This window comes from Thermobia domestica, chromosome 16, assembly GCF_964235325.1.
Source record: "Thermobia domestica chromosome 16, izTheDome1.hap1.1, whole genome shotgun sequence".
In the NCBI taxonomy this organism is placed as follows: domain Eukaryota; kingdom Metazoa; phylum Arthropoda; class Insecta; order Zygentoma; family Lepismatidae; genus Thermobia; species Thermobia domestica.
Genome location: NC_137469.1, coordinates 84929706 through 84942241, shown reverse-complemented (window position 1 = coordinate 84942241; position 12536 = coordinate 84929706). Strand labels below are relative to the sequence as shown.

The 12536-nt window shown below is 36.4% G+C and overlaps 1 protein-coding gene across 3 annotated transcripts in view; it reads right to left on the bottom strand.

Moving 5' to 3' along the window:
• RanBP3 (ran-binding protein 3) overlaps nucleotides 1–7628 on the bottom strand; it is a 91445-nt gene extending 83817 nt beyond the window's left edge. For all 3 annotated transcript variants that reach the window (XM_081742706.1, XM_081742707.1, XM_081742709.1), the window contains exon 1: nucleotides 7538–7628. In XM_081742706.1, coding sequence (XP_081598832.1) covers nucleotides 7538–7556 — 19 coding nt within the window. In that variant the 5' untranslated portion in view covers nucleotides 7557–7628. The remainder of the gene's footprint in view (nucleotides 1–7537) is intronic.
• Between the last annotated feature and the right edge of the window lie 4908 nt (nucleotides 7629–12536).

The window sequence follows — 12536 nt, the reverse complement described above, 5'->3', positions numbered from 1 at the left end:
GGCCGGGGATCAAATCAAGGACCCCACACATCAGGGGTAAGAATCTACCACTGAGCCACCATGGCCCCGTCACCATTTCAGAACAACGGCCATATGAGTAGACCTAACGCTTGAACGTCCAGGATTTTGAACAGAATTAACAGCCTTAAACGCCCTGGTAGACAATGTGTTTTCATCGTCAACTAAACATTAAAGGTAATCAAGGATGGTCTGTATGATTAGTGTATTGTATTTCTTTCTCATTATGCTGGCGAAGAAGTGTCAATCAGGAAGATAACAGGATTTGAGGCTTCAAAAGAGATAATTCTGTATAGTTTGTACTTATTTAAATAAATTCTCTTAAATGTTACACAAGCTTTCCTTTTATCCCATAACTATGAACTAATTCCACATTTGTAGCAATATGGTTTTTGTTCTGTTTATATTGTTTTGTCTCCCATAGTTTGCGCTTTGACGCTTGCTATACGATGCGCTTTTTCTGTCATATCTTTCTGTCTTCATGTAATCAACACGAAGATCTTATGTCTATTACTGAATAGACGCCTTTTTCTCGATATGTTCAACCTTATTATAAATGCGTAGAACATAGGTGCATTGTCTCCATAAACTACCATCTGGTTTTAAGACAACGAATCTTCGAGTAAGTGGATCAAGTCTTACTCAAGGAATGGTGTTCACAGATGGTTATACACGACCCTGGTCTTACAAAACATTTCAATGAATTTACTCTAAATCTCAGTAAATAACATGAAGCCATTTTGCAGACTATAGTTGTACGTCAAACTTATATTATATATGTATATGATCTCCATAAAGCAATTACAAGACTCTGTTCTTTACAAAATTGCACACCCTAAATTTCAGATGATATTCTGTACATATCCACGTTCTTACAGGGATACATGTGTACATTATTGTATAAATACTTTGTGTCCTCTGATTTCGACTGACCACTCTTAGTTCTCCAAAGCGTTTGTTTCTGCTCACAACTCTATATGCGCCTTTGCAAGATTATCAATCAGCAGCTACAACACTCTCCATCGTAATACAATAGTACGCCTCGCGTGCTGACCTGGATTCATTTTTTCTTTAAGGAAAATGGGAAAATTATGCTCTGTACGCCTTCTCAACGCATGTATATTTGCTACATAGACATTTTTTGATATGACAAATGATACACGAATGTCAAGCACTCATTCCACTCTACCTTTTTTGTTTTTATTTTAACTATGAACAGCTTCCCACGTGATATTTCTTGTCTCACGGCTGTTTTCACACTCCTGTCATGCAGGTATGCCTAAACTGCCTGCAAAAGTCTTCACTTGAATTCTCGTTCCACTAACGTGATTCATTTTTTTGTGCCTCCGGAATTTGCATGACGACATCCATCAGACATTCTTAGAAAGGAAACACGCAGTGTAAACAACGACCAGGAAGAATAATATTATCTCTACAAACCTAAGGCGACAACTATTGTGGCGAGTTCTGCAATGAATAGAACTACGCATAGAGCTATTAGAGATATCTTCGGCGTTGTCAATTCTAGCGTCAATAACATTCGTATAGTGCTACTTATTTGCAAGCCCTGTACGCATAGTCAAATAAAAAAGTACTACTAAATATAAATGTTTCATTGCTTGTGGGATTATTTTTGTTATTACTAAAGAAGATAAAGTTGCTGAATCGCAGGAAAAATGGCCGACATGCAATAAGATTTACGACAAAAGTTTCTTACAGGGCGGATTGATTTAAATCAGTCTGATTTAAATCACTTGATTTTTTAAATAAAAATCGTTGATTTAAATCAAATTCCGAAATAATTTAAAGTGAAAATAAGTAAAGTCTCGTTTCTGTTCTGTTATTTCGATTATGGAAGTTGATAATCATAATACAATGCGACTCAAATGTACAGTACGTACAGCATAGTATGAAAACAAGTGTCATGCAGAGGATGATTAGGGAAAATCCCGTTTTGAACGGGTAACAGGACAATCCTGTTTTCTTCTCTTCGTAACATAGGGTTTATATTGTAAATCGTTTATTGCAACGGGGAAATCACCATCGACATTTAAGGCGAAGATTCTTTTGTGTGCGCGTCTATATATTGTTCCCAGATAATAGGGCGTATTTAGAAGTGTCCTATCCCCTCTCCGAAATCTTTTTAGATTTTATAACTTTAGGCAAAATTTATGCAAGCTAGTTACAATTTCCTTAAAAATATGCCCCTGCCAAATATCAGTAACTTTTGTGGAAAAAAGTATCACTTTGATAAGCGTTGCTGTACTTTTTCCTTAACGATTAACCTTTTAAATTATATCACCTACGATAAAATCTTCATTATTCGATTAAAAAAGTATTAATAAAGCTTTTTTATTTCTGTTTTTTTAGGACTGAAGGCATTGTAGAGCACGTTACATATTCCTTCACGCCTCTCTGCGACGAGACATAGGATGTGAGAACATCATGAATTTTTTTAAAAAAATTATTGTGCCTATTTTTATTATTTTTTGGCGGGCCTGCATTTAGCATTCAGAAGACTGAAATTAGCAGGAGGGTCCAGAAGGGCAAAAATGTTAAAAAAAAAAAAAATTAACAAAAAATAGTTTTCTCGGTGATTTTCCCGCCTAAGATGGAGACATATGAATGGTACCATCTGAAAAGCTGTTCTATTCCGAAGAGAATTCTGTTCTATTCTGATGTACGAATCATGACTTAGGATAAATAGGGATGTCTCAAAAAACTGTTACCTGAGATCCTGTTTTACGGGAATCTGGGCTATTTGGGGATATTATTTTTCGCGGCCTTACTTTTGCATCTAGAAGTTTGAAACTTTGGACACTCATTCACTGCACCCCTTAGTATTTTTTAGATTTGTTTCAGATTTTTGCCTTTAAACAGAGGTGGTACAGAGGGGTAAAAAGTAAAAAAGGGGATATTTCTTAACAGAAAATCCCTTTTTTCGTGATTTTCCAGCCCCAGATAGCCTAAACGATGGAGACATTTGAATGGTACCGTTTGAAACTCTGTTTTATTCTGAAGAGAATAATGCACAAATCATGATTTTAGGATAAATAGGGATGTCTGAGGAAATTTTTATATTACATCCGGGTCATCTGGGGATGTTCTTAGCTTATTGTTAAATATTTTTCCGCCCTTACTATTCAAGATAGAAGCTTGAAATCTTGTACACGCATTTAGTACACCCTTAGTATTTCCCAGTTGATATTGAGATCTGTGCGTTCACACGGGGGAGTCCAGAGAGGATCAAAATTTAAAAAAAAAAAAAAAAAAAATCAGAGAAAATGTGAATGTTACCGTTTTAAAGGCTGTTCTATTCTGAAAAGAATGAGGTATGAACCATGATCCTAGGATAAATAGGGATGATGCTTGACTGAAAGTCTATAATTAACCCCCCCCCCAAAAAAAAAGCCATAATTTGAAATTAAGAAACATTGTTTGGGATTGATATAGGTTAACGATTGGGGATTAATTCAAAACTTAACCCCGATACTTTCACTTAAATGGCATAATTGGCATTTAATACTAATTCGTAATGCTTTTTCTTTAGTTCGCGACTTGTATTATACGAGAAGAAAGATTTGATTTAAATCAAAGAAATCGATTTAAATCAAAAAAATCATCAAAAATGATTTCCTTAAAAAAATCATGATTTTTTCCACCCTGGTTTCTTATTACAACACTAGGTCAAAATTTCGTTACGGTGCACAAACTGGGTTAAGGTTCCGCTGATGCTCCCTCGTGACTGGAAAAATATATAGCTGCTATAAAAATATATTACTTACGGTTGTATTACTATACCTTATCCACAATTACTTCTCCCTTAATTTCCCTACATCAATTGTAATCGTATTTCGCAAATACCTGTTAATTTCCTGCTTTGTTTACTCTTCACTAACTGCGTATGCTTCCATAGTGTACCTTCTGTCATAATGAAAACTATCGTTCAATGGAATTATAAACTTTTTCCTTACCTTATCACTGAGGGAAGATACAGCTTGGCAATAAGAACTACAGTGCATAAAACACGAACCAACTTGTGTTAGGGAAGTTCTAAAATGTACGAATTATCTAACCGAGTCAAGATAGGGGCGCACCAGGAATGCTCTGCAGTAGCGCGGGACTGCTTTCGTAGGGAGCAGGTGCGTCAGCGATGGTGGTATACCTATAAACGAGGACAATGGAAGAACACTTCATATGGCATAAAACAGTTGCCCTGCGTGTGACAGTTCTGCGGCACTCCTATTCATCACATACTAAATTGAATGCCTAATTTATCACAATTTTACGTACATTTTGATGTATGTGCTCAGTCAGAAAATGTTTCTTTACCATCTATTGTGGTGGGTTCTGCAATGCACAGAATTATGTATAGAGCTATTAGAGATATCTTTCGTATTGTCAATTCTACCGTTTTTCAATATACCGTGCACTATTAACATAAAGTAATACACCAAATACATACGCATTATGTCTATCATTTATTAAAATGAAGAACTCATCATAATATTATATTCACTTATATGTATATACTTTATTGTTCGTTGTACTCTATTCTGACATGTACGGGCCGCGTTGGCTCAGTGGTAGAACGTTCATCTCTGGTGCACGGGGTCAACCCTGCTCCCGTCGAGTGAACCCAAACACCGTGTGCGTAGGTTCTCCCGTTTCCTCACACTTTCTTCATTCCACCATTTCATTCATTGTTCATCATCACAGTCTCCTTTAGCCTAGCCGGCGTAACTCTGGGACGTAAAACTCAAAAACTTCATTTCTATTTTGACGTTCCATACTATTTGTGTATCTCCATGTACGACGTAATGATCCCGTAAACGCAATAAATGTAAATCTAAATTATAATCATGTCTTCCTTATAAAGTACAACGTGGTAAGGAGCACACTTTCTACTTCGTATTCCTATTTTATTACACACATTATACATCTGATATTATACACATTATATTTTAAATACTTATACAATCCTATTGTAAAATCAATCCATATATTTCCTCCGTAGATGTAATAAATTTATAGCTAAATAGGATAACACCGAGCCCAGAAAGGGCAATACGTTGCGGAGCACTATCGAGTGTTGCTAGAATCAATCAGTATATTTCTCTCCTCTACTGCGTGCCACATTTCCTAGGTCACTTACTAAGACAGTGGACTTGAAACCAGGAGCATCACTTCAGATTTCATTTGAGGAGGGCAAGAGCACCACCGACATAAGACTTTCACGTTTTGTACTAGTATATACAATCTATTAATCTATCTTTAGTAGACAATCTATTAGTCTATGTATTCCTCAAACTCTTGGGGGGAAATTGCCCCTCCTGCCCCCCCCCCCTAAATGACTCCTCTGCTTGAAACACCATTACATTATGCTCTATTGAGAGTTTACTAATATGGCTCCACTACGTACCTTTATAGAGTCCAAGATTAAACTACATTTGGGTTAACTGCCGTAGACGGCAGCCCCAAAATACAAAATTTACGGAAAAATGAACGCAGACAAAATGTCAGCACGAGAGTGACAAAAAAGAGAAAAAGTTCATCACTGTAGGTTGAATAATAAGGTAGAAAAACAAAATTTATATTCTGGACTATATTAGTCCGCGGATTGATGCGATATAAGGTGAACAGGCAATAAAGCATAAATATGACTGTTTCAAAGTGTTTCAAGGGCACTATATTATTAACTAACGTAGGATGTGTATGCTGTTATAATGGAGAGAAGTACATAAATGTAGAGTGGAAACTAGTAATAAGGGAGTTGCATCTGAGACAAATGTAGCAAAACGAGACGAAATTTTGAGTGATATCCCATGTTATTGGGGCATAAATTTATAAAATCACGGAAGAGTTGATTTTGCAATAGGATTATAAAAGTAAGAAAAAATATTGAAATGGAAATACGGTAGAGGTACGAAATGGAAAGTGTGCTCTGAACCACAAACTACTCAATAACAAAGACAAGTGCTATGTCAAGGCAGTGTGCAAAGTAAAAACTCCAAGTGTCGCAAAGCGTTGCGACACACAATACATACATTTTCTGCCATAAGAAATGTCTCCACTATCTTCATTTATGACTCAAACACCGTCGCTCGGGCTCCAAGCTGCGTTCCAGCCTTGACTCGGTTAGGTATCATTTGTGTTTATCAGTGACCACCCACCACAAGTTGGTTCGTACTTAATGCACTGTACTTAATGCCATATATCTACACACTGTATTCACACTCAGCCCTCTGCACTTATCAATAGAGCTCCTCCTTTAAGAAACTCTTTCTAAGTCAGTAAGGGTATATGTAATGCTGAAAGAAATTCACTTTGCGTAAATGTAAGTATTCCCCACTGAATGGTTAAAACGCACGAAAGTAGTTTCGTATGCGTAACTTTTAATGTCCTAGGGACACAACTTTGATAAAGAAATGCACCACCACCCTGAAAAAGTTTATTTACGGAGAAGGTAAGGTTTCTTTGTAAGGTTTCATTGTAAATTCTTAGTGCGTAGTTCGCAACACTACGTAGTACGAGTGCGTAGTTCAAGTTCGAAGGTATTAATTTTACGCAGGAACACTATACACATGCATACGGATATAGGAAAGACGAAATGCAGCATTAAAATAAGAAATATCTGTGATTAACAATAAATAGTGAAGGCCTAAAATGAAACAGAGGTAATTGTAGGTAAGATAGGCCTATGTTAAAGTAAGAACTGACAAGAAGTAATATCCTCTACAATGCTGAAAATAGGTTAATGTGGGTTTTGTCCGGGCCGCCATGTACGGCAGTTTCCTCGGGGACTATTGGCGGAAAATGCCTACCGTTAGGCGTTCTATGATAACATGGGTAAAGAATCCACGAGGTACGGCAGGAATGGAGCCGTGTCTTCCAAGCAAAAGGCTCGTACACTAACTATATAGCCACGAGGGAGCTCGCCTACTGACGCTTATTTGCAGGATAATGAATACCTCTTACCCTAGCCGCTACTCTCAAATCATTGTTCCTGTGGCATAAGAAGTACTATAGACTATACACACAGATATACTTGTAGTTTCCACCTTCACCTGAACAATAGACAGTGTCACGTACTTCTGTGCTATATTTTGCACACAGGTATAAATAAAATTAATAGGAAAAAAAATGTTTAACAACTCTTCATGTGGTCTTTAAACTTAATCTGTATGAAAAAAATCTACTATCAATTTACTTATACAAGGTAATAAGGTATACATTCACAAAAATAAATTTGGTTCACGTCTGTCACGTTCTACTAATTAAATAAATAATATTCTCATTCGAGCTAAGATTATAATAACAGAGCCATCATAACAAACAATGTTTAAAATGTAATGTTGTAAACATACAAAACTATCAACAAATTAAAATAATGTTTCAGTTTTTTCACCGAATTTATAAAAATATTTTTACTTCTTAAATTAAATAATTCTAAAATATATCTACCACTCCGCTACATAAAGCATTTAATATTTACAAGACAAAAGTAAATACTACTCACCTCCCTTCGAATCCGCCATTCTCTACTTGTTCACAGATTACATCCATGAGGCTGAAGCATTATGAGTTAGAATTAAAAAATGAGGTTTATAACGAGGAAAAACATTGACCAGAATGTTCAAAACATTTTATTATTAATAGAATAGTTACTAATGTTGTAATACTACAAGTTTTATTTTGTTTTCCATTGCTCCCTTAAGACTTAGGGTGTAGTTTTGCTATACGGATCTACAGATTGTAAAATGTACGGAAAATTTTGGGGAAGTCTTTAATTTGAGCATTTTATGTCGAGAACAGAACCCAACGAACCCCTGCGGGGCTTCTAACCAGTTCCTACTCCTACCCCTGCTCCTACTCCTATTACTACTATACTATGGATCGGTATAGTAAAACTGCACGAGACTTAACATATGGATATAATTTAATAACTTTTAAAGTTGTTCGAACTTTTTAAACACAAGCAAAAGATATTTCATTGAGCACTAGTCCGCCTCAGGAGCGTCATTTCAGATTTTGCTTGGGAGGGGCAAGACTCCTTGATATAAGTAAAATTTCGCGTTTTTCACTGACTTACTACTATTCTATTGATAAAATCTATGTACACCTCAAACTCAGGGGGGCAAATGCCCCTCCCTGCCCCCCCCTAAATGACGCCCCTAGCCCGCCTTCAGGTTATATTATTTCAGGAAAGAAGATGCTTTAAAGATGAAAAAAATCCTAAATTGTCTTGTGGTCAATACTTATAACACAAGTATTGCATTTTTCTATTTCAGCAAATTTCATGAGCTATACAATTAAAATGAAAACTACAAGAAAATCCGAAGCACATTATTTACAGTCAATTATAGGCCGAGATTTTTTCTAAAGAATCGACAGGAAATGAGAAGCGTTTTTCGAGAAACTCTCTTCTCTCATCACCACTGGCACATCCAGTTTCATATTCTCGTACATATAGGGTCTTATGCAGTGTCGTTCTGACGCGTGATTAGTGCCATTATAAAGAGTTGGACTAAGATATGTTTCCTGCAGTAGTCAGACTCTAATCATACGTCAAAACGATTCTGTATAAAGACCATTAAAATTACAGGACAAAAACTAAATTTTCGAGACGAGATTTTTTTGGATTCGAGACGAGAAACACCGCTTGTGTCGTGGTAGAACACTAACCATTATATAATCTACATATTAATAGTGCATAGAACATCCAAACCACATGATTTACAGTAAATTATACGTTGAGATGTTTTCCAGACAAGATGTCGAATCGAGACGAGAAAAACCTTTCGAGACGAATCGAAACAATGTCTCATTGATAATATCACTTACTAGATGTTCACTTAGTAATTTTACATAATATAATTGTATTATAATTATTGCATAGAAACTACTGGTTAAAATTCGAAAAAGAGACGTCGCTGCCTTGTAGACAAGACTCGTTAGTACGTGATTTCATAGCCATACTACAAATGTAAGTACATTATAATTAATGGATTCGGAAGCAATGTTTAAAAATTCGAGAGAAACGAGACGTGAAATTTCTCAACTCTTGTGAGCATGGATTTAGAGGTTTTATTATAAATTTATACATGTAACAACATGAGAGAAAAATAAATAGAATTTTCGGAACTGAAAATGCATACTGCATAAAAAACAATAATGGTGACCCCAGTGGAAAGGGCAAAAATGCTTGATAATTATATCTTGCCGTCATCCCTGTAAATTTCATAGTGTGTTGATTATTGTTATATATAAAATTATAGATTTCTGGTATAGTTTGTAAGAAGCGGGAGCCATCTACCTTCTTGAAAATTAGGAGTTAGGGGATTGCTCATCACGAAATTGTACCGTATATTTACAATTGATGTCCTAATATTTCAACAGAGTGGAAGGATCCCTGAATGTCGCCTAAGAATAAAGCATGTACTGATTGCGTACCTGAATCCCCCTTAAATAACAATCAAAACAATGAAATAATTGTAATGAAGACATTGTAGTATGAACAGAGATCTGAAATGTGAATAGTAAAACTAGTATATCTTTTACGAAGGTGGAATTTACGAAATACATGGAAAAATATGCAGACGAAATATGGTTGGATACAGGGGCGTCATTTAGGGGGGAAGGAGGGGGCAATTGCCCCCCCCCAAGAGTTTCAGGAATACATATACTTTAATAGATTGCCTACTAATATACTAGTACAAAACGTGAAAGTCTTATGTCGGTGATGCTCTTGCCCCCCCCAAGCAAAGTCTGAAATGACGCCCCTGGTTGGATATGCATATGATTTCCAAGTGAGGAAATATCACACAATCACTCACACTAGCATACACATTTAATTTTTAATAATTTTAGTCATAACTTTTGTAGTGCACTAAAATTCTATGGTTAGCACTACAATAAAACCAAATACGTGTTAAGAGCGTTTGTCGACAATCTGTTGCCATAGGTTGATATCCAATCTCACTATTGATTGGGTAACTGGCCTCGTCGCCTGCCTTTTACGTGGATGACTGCGTGGTTACCTGGTGGTCGCTGTAGTTCCAAATACCTTCTACGTTAGTATGTCTTATGGATAAACTTGCTGCAGTCTTCGATGATCAGATGGCATTTTGGGTTCGGAGTTTGAAATAAGCGCGGGCAGTGAATCGGGTGACTCACTCTCATACCGGCATTTGTCAACAAACGGCAGACATCTTGGAAACAAATAAATATATACATATATTCTTCCTACTCTCTCTATGACGTACACATGGAATGTAATGCTTAAATTAGTTGAAATGTGATAAATTATAATATGCTATAGGCCCTACGTATGCTGATTAATGTTTATTGCATGTGAGACCTGTGGGAGGGAATTCTTGTGTTTGAGAACTTGCTTGGGGCGCCCTTCAGACTTGGTTCGGGGAGTGTATTTTGTAAGTTAAAATGAATTCGTATATGAAGGAAGAGTACAAAAATATGAAACAATATTAATCTAATGGAAGAACCAAAAATTACCCCTATGTTTAGGAGTACAATGTTATCTGAGGGACCGCTTTGGAGGTTCAGAATCATCTCCCTTTCCAGAGAATAGATTATGTCATTTAACAACGACTTTTCATTGAAAAGAAGACTACGAAAAATATAAAACAGCGAAATTTACGATTGTTTGGAACATGATGGTAATACAATACCAGTGGTGGGTCTGTTGTACAGTCCCAAGACGTTTAAACCTTACTTGTGGAGTTATTATTTATTATTTGTTGTAAATTATATATAGGCGCGGATCCAAGGGGCTAGAAGGGCTATAGCTCGACTTGATGCTCAGGTATACACTGGATAAAATGAGTTTCAATCCTGCTTTACATAGAATAAATTGTTGAGATCGATGTGCGATCCAAAAGTGTTCTCTGTCTAGTTTCTGTTTAAAAGTGAGGAAATACCCTTGATTGAAGAGTTTGAGTTGTATGTGGGTGTGCATGATGTCTCCGAGGTGAAAGTGGCGAAGTCCGTATTAAAATTGATTTTGTGGTTTTATTATAAAGAAATAAAAAATATGCCTAACGAGCGTTATAATTCCGAAATCTTTTAACAATGAAATCTAGTGCAACGGAAAAATGAAAAGTGCATTTTTTTTAGTTAATATTCGGATTGAGTATAGCCCGCTCCCCCCAATGATTTTAAAGGAATCATAGTGATTCTAACGATTCATATTAGTTCATAATGAGTCGGAATCGCATGTTATAAAGATTTAAAATATAAATCTTGTGGTAAGGAAGATTTAGTATAAGTAGTAGTAGTAGTAGTAGTAATAGTAGTGGTAGTAGTAGTAGTAGTAATAGTAGTAGTAGTAGTAGTAGTAGTAGTTAGAAGGAATAGTAGTAGTAGTAGTAGTAGAAACGGGTTAGAAGCCCCGCAGGGGTTGGTTCGATTCTGTTCTCAATATAAGTAGTAGTAGTAGTAGTAGTAGTAGTAGCAGTAATAGAAGTAGTAGTAGTAGTACCAATAGTAGTAGTAGCAGTAGTAGTAGTAGTAGTAGTAGTAGTAGTAGTAGCAATGGCAGTAGTAGTGACTCTTCCAGTTCCGGTGACAAAGAACTGGGGGGAGCGGGCTATACACAAGCCTAATATTCGTTAAAAGCGGATATTTGAATTTTTCAACAATAAAATGAGTGAAACAAAACGATCTTAATAACTTATAACTATAGTATGGATACATCAAGTATTTCAAATGATGTGCAATGTGTTCATTGTAATAAACATTTTCTTAGGCAAAGAGACTTATCCATTCACACAGGCAAATCGGCAAATGCCATCACATTGTACGCAAGAGTAAGGCCAGTAACCTCAAACTTAAACAGCCTACTGACTATATTTCGGATTTATTAATCTTAGACTTCAATGACAACTCTTCAGAACTTTTACCCAAAATTAACGATCTTATGTCTCATTTGAAGGCTAATGTTCCGGTTCTTCGTCGTATCATTCGCGCTACTCGTTCATCGGTAGCTGATTCTCTATGTAATATCAACATCACCAATAATGTTGACTCTTGGATCGACCTTTAATTTTCCCTTACGCAGTACTTTGCATCCCCCCGCGTTCTGAGAAAGTAAGTAAAATGAAGCTAAGAGTCAGAAACTGGAGGGAACATCATCGTGAAGTATTAATAAAGGAGCATCGAGGGACCAACGGACCTCGCAAACTACAAAAATCCAGTTCACTCAACACCAAGAGCATCGAGCAAAAATTAGCAGATGATGATATAAGTGGCGCTACCAGACTACTGATATCCGATCACGCGTGGCTACGCCAGATACGTCAGTGCTACATGCTTTCAAAGAAAAACATCCAGCCCACGCTCACACATTCATCAATCCCGAACCATCTGAGGATTCGACTACAGTAACTCAAGTCTCTTCCATCGAGTTATTAAAGCCCATAAAATCCTTTCCCTCTAGTTCGGCAGGCGGAATGGATAATCTCCGACCCTCAATCTTAAAAATATCTACTTCTAAATCA